The sequence below is a fragment of the Entelurus aequoreus genome, linkage group LG06 (assembly GCF_033978785.1).
Source record: "Entelurus aequoreus isolate RoL-2023_Sb linkage group LG06, RoL_Eaeq_v1.1, whole genome shotgun sequence".
Lineage (NCBI taxonomy): Eukaryota > Metazoa > Chordata > Actinopteri > Syngnathiformes > Syngnathidae > Entelurus > Entelurus aequoreus.
The window spans coordinates 10,904,327-10,917,259 of NC_084736.1; the positions used below are offsets into that span (position 1 = coordinate 10,904,327).

Here is a 12,933-nt window from a genome sequence, read left to right on the forward strand (position 1 = left end):
CTCCCAAGTGGGCCGGACTGGTAAAATCACGGCACGATAACATAAAGATAAAGACAACTTCAGATTGTTGTCTTTGTTTGAAAATAGAACAAGCACATTCTGAAAATGTACAAATCATAATGTTGTTGGGTTTTTTACACGTACATATTGCGGTTAATAGTATTCTATCTTTATTTGTCGTTATTTATATTTTCTAAATAAATTATATGGTTATGTTCATTAGTCAACTCATTGGTGTTAATTTTCAATCTATCGAGATATCAAAATCAAATTAAAGTTTGTTATTTATGTAGTTTGATAATTTTCCACGACTGATGTACTTAACATCGTGTGGTTTATTTTGTACATATGTAGCATCATCTACAAAGATACAAAGAATTGCCATTGCGACATCCAGTGGACACATTTAGAACAGCTGTTTCTTTCATTCAAAAATTTCAGATGAATTTTTATACTAAGTAAACTCATCCCGCGGGCCGGATAAAACCTGTTTGCGGGCCTGAGCCGGCCCTCGGGCCGTACGTTTGACACCACTGGTTTAAAGTCACATCCAACAATTGCAACAACAACTTTTTACCGTCGACGGAGTTTTGTTTTTCAATTATTTCTGCTGGCGGTGTGCCTCTGGATTTTTTCAACGCAAAAAATGTGCCTTGGCTCAAAAAAGGTTGAAAAACACTGCACTAGTAGACAGTACACACAAAAAGTTCAAATGTGAAAGCTTGGGTTTGAGCATCCAGCCAATTAGGAGCTCCCTGATGACGTCAGAGGGCGTGTTAATTATTCCCTACCTCGCACCTCGCAGGTCCACAGTGAGGAAGGCAGGTCTTCTCCACGGACTCTTAGGACCACTTTTCTCACGTCTCCATAGGAAACATGACTTGTTTTGTATTCACTTTCAAGTAATTATCGCCTCTCATTCTTTTCCACGCCGAGGCGTCCGGATGTGGAAGTAATGAGGAGGAGGAGGAGGAGGAGGAGGACGGGTCCGATGGCGCGCCATGCAGCACCTTGAGCCCATGGAGACATGGCACAGCGGTTCCTCTCCTCCGCCTTCATGCTGACTGTGTCCTTGTCCTGCACCTACTTGTGCTACACCATCATTTTCGGCCGCACCGCCGTCATGACGGGGCGGCCCTACGTGGGGAGCCGCTGCCCGCCGAGCAGGCTCACCGGCGGGAAGAAACTTCTCGCCCAGTCGGACCAGCGCCAGTGCGCCTGGCTGGAGGCAGCCCAGCCCGGCCCTCCTCCTCTCCGTCTCCCGCCCGCACACTGGGGCGACGTCAAGGGGAAAAACTTGAGTTCGGCGCCGAAACTGGGGAGTAAAAAGCTGCCCGGCGCCATGATTGTGGGGGTGAAGAAAGGAGGGACCAGGGCGGTGCTGGAGTTCATCAGGATCCACCCGGACGTGCGCGCCCTCGGGACGGAGCCGCATTTCTTCGACAGGAACTACGACAGAGGACTGGACTGGTACAGGTGGGCAAAATAACTTTTTATTTCATTTGTTGTATTCATGATTAATTCATAAAAACATTCGCGGAAGTTGCTTCATTAACTCGAGACGAGAGCCAGGTGATGAAGTTAATGCTGCGTTCAAAGAAGCTGGGAAAATTGGATATTAGGGCTGGGCGACATGTGCTGAAAACTGTATCACGATAAGTGTTTTACAGATATTGGTCAATATCGATAATTATTTTTTTTTATGACCTATCAAAAAATTCAATTCTAAAATCACATTATACACTTAACAATAACCTCTTAAAATAAGGGTTCAAAATAAGGAATACGTAAGAAATTATTGATAAAGTGTAACAAAATAGTGCAAAGTGTGAAAATGTAACTATTTTTTGTTTAGTGCCAGGAAGTTACATCTGTGTAACATTTGGTCTGTTATTCTCATGTAAATATGGAAAGGAATTCATGTTATGCAGAAGTTGCTTCATTAACTCGAGACTCGAGCAAGGTGATGAAGTTAATGCTGCGTTCAAAGAAACTGGGAAAAGTGCATATTAGGGCTGGGCGATATGTGCTAAAAACTGTATCACGATAAGTGTTTTTGGTCAATATCGATTTATTTTTATTTTTATGGCCTATCAAAAAATTCAATTCTAAAATCACATTATACACTTAACAATAACCTCTTAAAATGAAGGTGCAAAAATAAGGAATATGTAAGAAATTATTGATAAAGTGTAACAAAATAGTGCAAAGTTTGAAAATGTAACTATTTTTTGTTTAGTGCCAGGAAGTTACATCTGTGTAACATTTGGTCTGTTATTCTCATGTAAATATGGAAAGGAATTCATGTTATGCAGAAGTTGCTTCATTAACTCGAGACTCGAGCAAGGTGATGAAGTTAATGCTGCGTTCATAGTAACTGGGAAAAATGCATATTAGGGCTGGGCGATATGTGCTAAAAACTGTATCACGATAAGTGTTTTACAGATATTGGTCAATATCGATAACTATTATTTTTTAATGACCTATCAAAAAATGCAATTCTAAAATCACATTATACACTTAACAATAACCTCTTAAAATGAAGGTGCAAAAATAAGGAAAAGGTAAGAAATGCTGGATATAGTGGAATAAAATAGTGCAAAGTGTGAACATGTAAGAATAACTATTTTTTTGCAGGTTTAGTGCCAGGAAGTTACATCTGTGTAACATTTGGTCTGTTATTCTCATGTAAATATGGAAAGGACACAACGAACATGACAAAGTTGCTTCATTAACTCGAGCCAGGTGATGAAGTTAATGCTGCGTTCAAAGTAACTGGGAAAAGTGCATATTGGGGCTGGGCGATATGTGCTGAAAACTGTATCACGATAAGTGTTTTACAGATATTGGTCACTATCGATAATTTTTTTTGTATGACCTATCAAAAAAATCAATTCTAAAATCACATTGTACACTTAACAATAACCTCTTAAAATGAAGGTGCAAAAATAAGGAATATGTAAGAAATTATTGATAAAGAGTAACAAAATAGTGCAAAGTGTGAAAATGTAACTATTTTTTGTTTAGTGCCAGGAAGTTACATCTGTGTAACATTTGGTCTGTTATTCTCATGTAAATATGGAAATGAATTAATGTTATGCAGAAGTTGCTTCATTAAGTCGAGACTCGAGCAAGGTGATGAAGTTAATGCTGCGTTCAAAGAAACTGGGAAAAGTGCATATTAGGGCTGGGCGATATGTGCTAAAAACTGTATCACGATAAGTGTTTTACAGATATTGGTCAATATCGATAACTATTATTTTTTAATGACCTATCAAAAAATTCAATTCTAAAATCACATTATACACTTAACAATAACCTCTTAAAATGAAGGTGCAAAAATAAGGAAAAGGTAAGAAATGCTGGATATAGTGGAATAAAATAGTGCAAAGTGTGAAAATGTAAGAATAACTATTTTTTTGCAGGTTTAGTGCCAGGAAGTTACATCTGTGTAACATTTGGTCTGTTATTCTCATGTAAATATGGAAAGGACACAACGAACATGACAAAGTTGCTTCATTAACTCGAGCCAGGTGATAAAAGTTAATGCTGCGTTCAAAGTAACTGGGAAAAGTGCATATTAGGGCTGGGCGATATGTGCTGAAAACTGTATCACGATAAGTGTTTTACAGATATTGGTCAATATCGATAATTTTTTTTTTAATGACCTATCAAAAAATTCAATTCTAAAATCACATTATACACTTAACAATAACCTCTTAAAATGAAGGTGCAACAATAAGGAATACGTAAGAAATGATTGATAAAGTGTAACAAAATAGTGCAAAGTGTGAAAATGTAACTATTTTTTGTTTAGTGCCAGGAAGTTACATCTGTGTAACATTTGGTCTGTTATTCTCATGTAAATATGGAAAGGAATTCATGTTATGCAGAAGTTGCTTCATTAACTCGAGACTCGAGCAAGGTGATGAAGTTAATGCTGCGTTCAAAGTAACTGGGAAAAATGCATATTAGGGCTGGGCGATATGTGCTAAAAACTGTATCACGATAAGTGTTTTACAGATATTGGTCAATATTGATAACTATTATTTTTTAATGACCTATCAAAAAATTAAATTCTAAAATCACATTATACACTTAACAATAACCTCTTAAAATGAAGGTGCAAAAATAAGGAAAAGGTAAGAAATGCTGGATATAGTGGAATAAAATAGTGCAAAGTGTGAAAATGTAAGAATAACTATTTTTTTTCAGGTTTAGTGCCAGGAAGTTACATCTCTGTAACATTTGGTCTGTTATTCTCATGTAAATATGGAAAGGACACAACGAACATGACAAAGTTGCTTCATTAACTCGAGCCAGGTGATGAAGTTAATGCTGCGTTCAAAGAAACTGGGAACAGTGCACACAGCATAATGGATTTATTCCTACTAGGGCTGGGCGATATGGCTGAAAACTGTATCACGATAAGTGTTTTACAGATATTAGTCAATATCGATAATTTTGTTTTTTTTGACCTATCAAAAAATTCACATTTAACACTTAACAATAACCTCTTAAAATTAAGGTGCAAAAATAAGGAATACGTAAGAAATGCTGGATAAAGTGTTACAAAATAGTGCAAAGTGTGAAAATGTAAGAATAACAATTTTATTCCAGGTTTAGTGCCATCTGTGTAACATTTGGTCTGTTATTCTCATGTAAATATGGAAAGGAATTCATGTTATGCAGAAGTTGCTTCATTAACTCGAGCCAGGTGATGAAGTTAATGCTGCGTTCAAAGAAACTGGGAACAGTGCACACAGCATAATGGATGTATTCCTACTAGGGCTGGGCGATATGTGCTGAAAACTGTATCACGATAAGTGTTTTATATCGGTCAAAATCGATAATTGATTTTTTTTTATGACCTATCAAAAATCAGGAGCAGGAGAACAATGTATTAAATGTAAACATTTTATTTCAAATGTAATCTTCCTCTGATTATAATCCGCTCAGCTGTCAAGGCAGAAAGGAAATGTCAACAGAACCGTGGAAAACACTCAATTCTAAAATCACATTTAACACTTAACAATAACCTCTTAAAATTAAGGTGCAAAAATAAGGAATATGTAAGAAATGCTTAATGGAGTGCAAAGTGTGAAAATGAAGAATAACAATTTTTTTTGCAGGTTTATTGCCAGGATGTTACATCTGTGTAACATTTGGTCTGTTATTCTCTTGTAAATATGGAAAGGAATTCATGTTATGCAGAAGTTGCTTCATTAACTGGAGCCAGGTGATGAAGTTAATGCTGCGTTCAAAGAAACTGGGAAAAGTGCACACAGCATAAAGGACTGGGTGATATGGCTGAAAACTGTATCACGATAAGTGTATATCGGTAAATATCGATAATTGATTTTTTTATGACCAATCAAAAAAGTCAATTCTAAAATCACATTTAACACTTAACAATAACCTCTTAAAATTAAGGTGCAAAAATAAGGAAAAGGTAAGAAATGCTGGATAAAGTGTAATCGGTCAATAACGATAATTGATTTTTTTATGACCTATCAAAAATCAGGAGCAGGAGAACAATGTATTAAATGTAAACATTTTATTTCAAATGTAATCTTCCTCTGGTTATAATCCGCTCAACTATTAAGGCAGAAAGGAAAGGAAATGTCAACAGAACCATGGAAAACACTCAATGTAAACTCAATTCTAAAATCACATTTAACACTTAACAATAACCTCTTAAAATTAAGGTGCAAAAATAAGGAATACGTAAGAAATGCTGGATAAAGTGTAAAAAAAAAATAGTGCATAGTGTGAAAATGTTAGAATAACATTTTTTTTGCAGGTTTAGTTCCATCTGTGTAACATTTGGTCTGTTATTCTCATGTAAATATGGAAAGGAATTTATGTTATGCCGAAGTTGCTTCATTAACTTGAGACTGGAGCCAGGTGATGAAGTTAATGCTGCGTTCAAAGAAACTGGGAAAAGTGCATACAGCATAATGGACTTACTCCTACTAGGGCTGGGCGATATGTGCTGAAGACTGTATCACGATAAGTGTTTTACAGTATATCGGTCAATATCGATAATTGATTTTTTTTTTACCTATCAAAAAATTCAATTCTAAAATCACATTTAACACTTAACAATAACCTCTTAAAATTAAGGTGCAAAAATAAAGGATACATAAGAAATGCTGGATAAAGTGTAACAAAATAGTGCAAAGTGTGAAAATGTAAGAATAACTATTTTTTTGTCTCAACGCAATGACGATCCGTCGCCAACGGGCTAGCGGCTAACATCCCTCCACAGTGCAGCTTCTTGTCACCTAACGTCCATTGCAGCAAATACAAGTACACTTATCACCAGACGACAGGGAATAGCTAAACATGCTAAACTCCACATCGTAGGAGGATACAGTAAGCCATGCTAATCGCTAAGCTCGAGTTTTTGAATGTAAACAGGGTGTAGGCGGATTGATACAAATATCCACTGTAACGATACAAAGTATAGTATCAGTATATATATAAATGAATGTATATATATATATATGTATGTATGTATGTATGTGTATATATATATATATATATATATATATATATATATATATATATATATATATATATATATATATATATATATATATATATATATATATATAAAAACAAAAAGGAAAGACAGACGGTAGGCAGGATCTCTTTACAATTCTTGTCGTCAAGACACCTTCTCAAACTAATCAGACTGCCGGCTTCACAATAAAAGCGCTACTCTTCACATCCGCTACAGTGACAAAATGAAATATGTATTTCAATAAGATCATGCTTTGATTGTCAAAGATGTTTTGATATTTGTACATATATATTTCTACCTACATACATTTAAGTACATCAGTTGATGAATAAACTGTAGACTGAGGGTGACATTTTGTGGCAGATTGAAATAAAGTGTAGTGTATATTCTTTTGTAACATGCTCTGATTGATAGTCCTCAATTACATAATATTCATCAGGCTGAATATCATACATTATTGATATATAGAAGGTTAAGACATTGCCATGCAGCAAAGCAAATATTATTAAGTTGTCCAACATGTAATGTACAGAATATCAGAATAATTTATTCAGGTATAAATAGCACATTTTATATTACCAAACATATTTGACAATCAAACCATGATTGTAGTAATCCACATTTTATGTTATTATTGCTTGAAACTGATATAAAAAAAATTGTAGCTCCCCCTCTAAATGCAAGTGCTTCTACAGCAGGAATACAAATCAGTAGTCCTAAAAAATACAATATTTGTCAAAACACGAATGCAGGTATTTAAAAAAAAAAAAATTGTTAAATGTTGTTTATGTCCTTTTTATGTTGAGCTGTTTAAAAAAGCATACTATTTAAAAAAAAAAAAAACATTTCATAAAAGCAAAATAATTGTCCAGTCATGGTAATAAAAACTTGAAAATCTGTCTAGGTTACACTTATTAATGATGAAAAATTAGTTTTTTTTGCGATTATTGCGATTAATTTTGAGTTAACTATGAACAAACTGTGATTAATTGTGATTAAATATTTTAATTGTTTGACAGCCCTAATATATATATATATTAATTAAAGTACCAATGATTGTCACACACACACTAGATGTGGTGAAATTTGTCCTCTGCATTTGACCCATCCCCTTGGGGAGCAGTGGGCAGCATATATATATATATATCAATCAATCAATCAATGTTTATTTATATAGCCCTAAATCACAAGTGTCTCAAAGGGCTGTACAAGCCACAACGACATCCTCGGTACAGAGCCCACATACGGGCAAGGAAAAACTCACCCCAGTGGGACGTCGGTGAATGACTATGAGAAACCTTGGAGAGGACCGCATATGTGGGTAACCCCCCCCCCCCCCCCCCCCCCTCTAGGGGAGACCGAAAGCAACGGATGTCGAGTGGGTCTGACATAACATTGTGAAAGTCCAGTCCACAGTGGATCCAACACATCAGCGGGAGTCCAGTCCACAGCGGGGCCAACAGGAAACCATCCCGAGCGGAGACGGGTCAGCAGCGCAGAGATGTCCCCAACCGATGCACAGGCTAGTGGTCCACCCGGGGTCCCGGCTCTGGACAGCCAGCACTTCATCCATGGCCACCGGACCTATGCAACTCCCCCTCACAAGGGACAGGGGAGAAGAGGAGAGAAGAAAAGAAACGAAACGTTAGATCAACTGGTCTAAAAAAGGGGGGGTCTATTTAAAGGCTAGATTATACAAATGAGTTTTAAGATGAGACTTAAATGCTTCTACTGAGGTAGCATCTCTAACTGTTACCGGGAGGGCATTCCAGAGTACTGGAGCCCGAATAGAAAACGCTCTATAGCCCGCAGACTTTTTTTGGCTCTGGGAATCACTAATAAGCCGGAGTTCTTTGAACGCAGATTTCTTGTCGGGACATATGGTACAATACAATCGGCGAGATAGGCTGGAGCTAAACCGTGTAGTATTTTATACGTAAGTAGTAAAACCTTAAAGTCGCATCTTAAGTGCACAGGAAGCCAGTGCAAGTGAGCCAGTATAGGCGTAATATGATCAAACTTTCTTGTTTTTGTCAAAAGCCTTGCAGCCGCATTTTGTACCAACTGTAATCTTTTAATGCTAGACATAGGGAGGCCCGAAAATAATACGTTACAGTAATCGAGACGAGACGTAACGAACGCATGAATAATGATCTCAGCGTCGCTAGTGGACAAGATGGAACGAATTTTAGCGATATTACGGAGATGAAAGAAGGCCGTTTTAGTAACACTCTTAATGTGTGACTCAAACGAGAGAGTTGGGTCGAAGATAATACCCAGATTCTTTACCGAGTCTCCTTGTTTAATTGTTTGGTTGTCAAATGTTAAGGTGGTATTATTAAATAGATGTTGGTGTCTAGCAGGACCGATAATCAGCATTTCCGTTTTCTTAGCGTTGAGTTGCAAAAAGTTAGCGGACATCCATTGTTTAATTTCATTAAGACACGCCTCCAGCTGACTACAGTCCGGCGTGTTGGTCAGCTTTAGGGGCATGTAGAGTTGGGTGTCATCAGCATAACAGTGAAAGCTAACACCGTACTTGCGTATGATGTCACCCAGCGGCAGCATGTAAATACTAATATATATATATATATATATATATATATATAAAATATATATATATATATATATATAAAATATATATATATATATATATATATATATATATATATATATATATATATATATATATATATATATATATATATATATATATATATTTTATATATATATATATATATTTTATATATATATATATATATATATATATATATATATATATATATATATATATATATATATATATATATATATATATATATATTTTATATATATATATATATATATATATTAGTATTTACATGCTGCCGCTGGGTGACATCATACGCAAGTACGGTGTTAGCTTTCACTGTTATGTATGTATGTATGTATGTATGTATGTATGTATATATATATGTATATATATATATATATATATATATATATATATATATATATATATATATATATATATATATATTAGGGCTGCAACTAACAACTAATTTGATAATCGATTAATCTGTTGATTATTACTTTGATTAATCGATTAATAATCGGATAAAAGAGACAAACTACATTTCTATCCTTTCCAGTATTTTATTGGGAGAAAAAAAACAGCATACTGGCACCATACTTATTTTGATTATTGTTTCTCAGCTGTTTGTACATGTTGCAGTTTATAAATAAAGGTTTATTAAAAAAATTTAAAAAATAAATAAATAAAAGTAGCCTCTGCGCATGCGTGTAGCATAGATCCAACGAACCGATGACTAAATTAATCGCCAACTATTTTTATAATCGATTTAATCGATTAGTTGTTGCAGCCCTATATATATATATATATATATATATATATATATATATATATATATATATATATATATATATATATATATATATATATATATATATATATATATATATATATATATATATATATATATATATATATATATATATATATATATACTACCGTTCAAAAGTTTGGGGTCACCCAAACAATTTTGTGGAATAACTTTAATTTCTAAGAACAAGAATAGACTGTCGAGTTTCAGATGAAAGTTCTCTTTTTCTGGCCATTTTGAGCGTTTAATTGACACCTCAAATGTGATGCTCCAGAAAGTCAATCTGCTCAAAGGAAGGTCAGTTTTGTAGCTTCTGTAACGAGCTAAACTGTTTTCAGATGTGTGAACATGAATGCGCAAGAGTTTTCTAATCATCAATTAGCCTTCTGAGCCAATGAGCAAACACATTGTACCATTAGAACACTGGAGTGATAGTTGCTGGAAATGGGCCTCTATACACCTATGTAGATATTGCACCAAAAACCAGACATTTGCAGCTAGAATAGTCATTTACCACATTAGCAATGTATAGAGTGTATTTCTTTAAAGTTAAGACTAGTTTAAAGTTATCTTCATTGAAAAGTACAGTGCTTTTCCTTCAAAAATAAGGACATTTCAATGTGACCCCAAACTTTTGAACGGTAGTGTGTGTGTATATATATATATATATATATATATATATATATATATATATATATATATATATATATATATATATATATATATATATATATATATATATATATATATATATATATATGAAGGGCTGTCAAACAATTAAAATATTTAATCGCAATTAATCAAGGTTTGTTAATAGTTAACTCAAAATTAATCGCGATAATCGCAAAAAACTAATTTTTCGTATATATATATATATATATATGTCGAGGTTTGTGTGGTTTTTCCGCTATACAGTCCTCAATACCGGGGTAGAGCGAAATATACGTTAGGTCAGGAAAAAACACTGAGGCTATGTCATCCCTACAAGCCTGTTTCACAGGTTTCCCTGCTCTTCAGGGGATTTTCAGCTTCAAGCACACCTGTGAAGTGAAAACCCATTTCAGGTGACTACCTCTTGAAGCTCATCGAGAGAATACCAAGAGTGTGCAAAGCAGTAATCCGAGCAAAGGGTGGCTAGAATATAAAACTAGAATATAAAACATGTTTTCAGTTATTTCATCCTTTTTTGTTAAGTACATAACTCCACATGTGTTCATTCATAGTTATGATGCCTTCAGTGACAATCTACAATGTAAATAGTCATGAAAATAAAGTAAACGCTTTGAATGAGGTGTGTCCAGGTGTGTGTGTGTATATATATATATATATATATATATATATATATATATATATATATATATATATATATATATATATATATATATATATATATATATATATATATATATATATATATATATATATATATATATATATACTACCGTTCAAAAGTTTGGGGTCACATTGAAATGTCCTTATTTTTGAAGGAAAAGCACTGTACTTTTCAATGAAGATAACTTTAAACTAGTCTTAACTTTAAAGAAATACACTCTATACATTGCTAATGTGGTAAATGACTGTTCTAGCTGCAAATGTCTGGTTTTTGGTGAAATATCTACATAGGTGTATAGAGGCCCATTTCCAGCAACTATCACTCCAGTGTTCTAATGGTACAATGTGTTTGCTCATTGGCTCAGAAGGCTATTTGATGATTAGAAAACCCTTGTGCAATAATGTTCACAGATCTGAAAACCGTTTAGTTCGTTACAGAAGCTACAAAACCGACCTTCCTTTGAGCAGATTGAGTTTCTGGAGCATCACATTTGTGGGGTCAATTAAACGCTCAAAATGGCCAGAAAAAGAGAACTTTCATCTGAAACTCGACAGTCTATTCTTGTTCTTAGAAATGAAGGCTATTCCACAAAATTGTTTGAGTGACCCCAAACTTTTGTATATATATATATACACAAACACACACAGTATATTTACATTACAATGTCAAAAGGGTGCAGTTTTTTAGCAAAATAGAGACTTTTGTTAAGTCTGGGACCAATGGTTACATTGATTCTTATGGGGAACTCTGCTTCAGTATACAAAGTTTTAGGTTTTACAAACCCTACTCAAGAACCAAATATGTCCGTAAATCGAATCGTAAATAACTTGAATAATTTGTAGTGCATTAATCATAATCCACACTACAGTTTTGAAGGAAGAGGCTGAGAAACACACCCCAGCTGACTCAGGCGGGCCCCAGGATAGCAGTTGAAGGATTCCAACACTCCCTGCACTCTTGAGTCCCACTCGCATCCTTGTCACTCCGGGAGACACAACAAGCATTTTAGATGAATTCTGTTTCCTACCGACCGAGCGTGCGTTCAAGTCTGAGATGAAAGCACGTCAAGCGAACACGCGGTCTCAGGAATGCGCGGACTACAAATGATCGCACTCAAATGTTCCCGGCGTCATGTTTGATTACGCTTGACGCTCGTAGGCGTGCGCTCTGTCCAGTCTTCTGGCAAACACAACATGAGCTCGTCAAGTGATGACAGGGAGATTTCCGGCCGGATTTCACGTCAACAGCTAACCTCTTGATTTGAGGCGTTGAAACGCTTCGTTTTTGACAGCCTAGTCTTTACTCAGAGCTAATTGGCAGTTTAATTTCAGCGCCTGTATCCAGGCTTTGATGAATGACTTGTGTAATCAATTAGGAAAAAACGGCACTTATTGATTTTTTTTGGTCTCTTGACTGTTGTAAAAAATAGAATTTCATTGCCGACCTCTGGATCAATGCCATTCATCACGGTGTGGTATTGCAGAAAAGTGACTTGTCAGAATGACTTGTTTTAAACAGTGCTGTCAAACAATATTATTTTTAAAATCAGAATAATGACTAGAAATGTCCGATAATGGCTTTTTTGCCGATATCCGATATTCCAATATTGTCCAACTCTTAATTACCGATTCCGATATATACAGTCATGGAATTAACACATTATTATGCCTAATTCTGTTGTGATGCCC

At 34.9% G+C, this 12,933-nt stretch overlaps 1 protein-coding gene across 1 annotated transcript in view; it reads left to right on the forward strand.

The window, feature by feature from the left end:
* Positions 1–944: 944 nt before the first annotated feature.
* The window catches only part of hs3st2 (heparan sulfate (glucosamine) 3-O-sulfotransferase 2), a 41,657-nt gene continuing 29,668 nt past the window's right edge, over positions 945–12,933 (forward strand). The window contains exon 1 of the mRNA XM_062049395.1: positions 945–1,476. Within this exon, the coding sequence (XP_061905379.1) occupies positions 1,028–1,476 (449 nt within the window). The 5' untranslated portion in view covers positions 945–1,027. The remainder of the gene's footprint in view (positions 1,477–12,933) is intronic.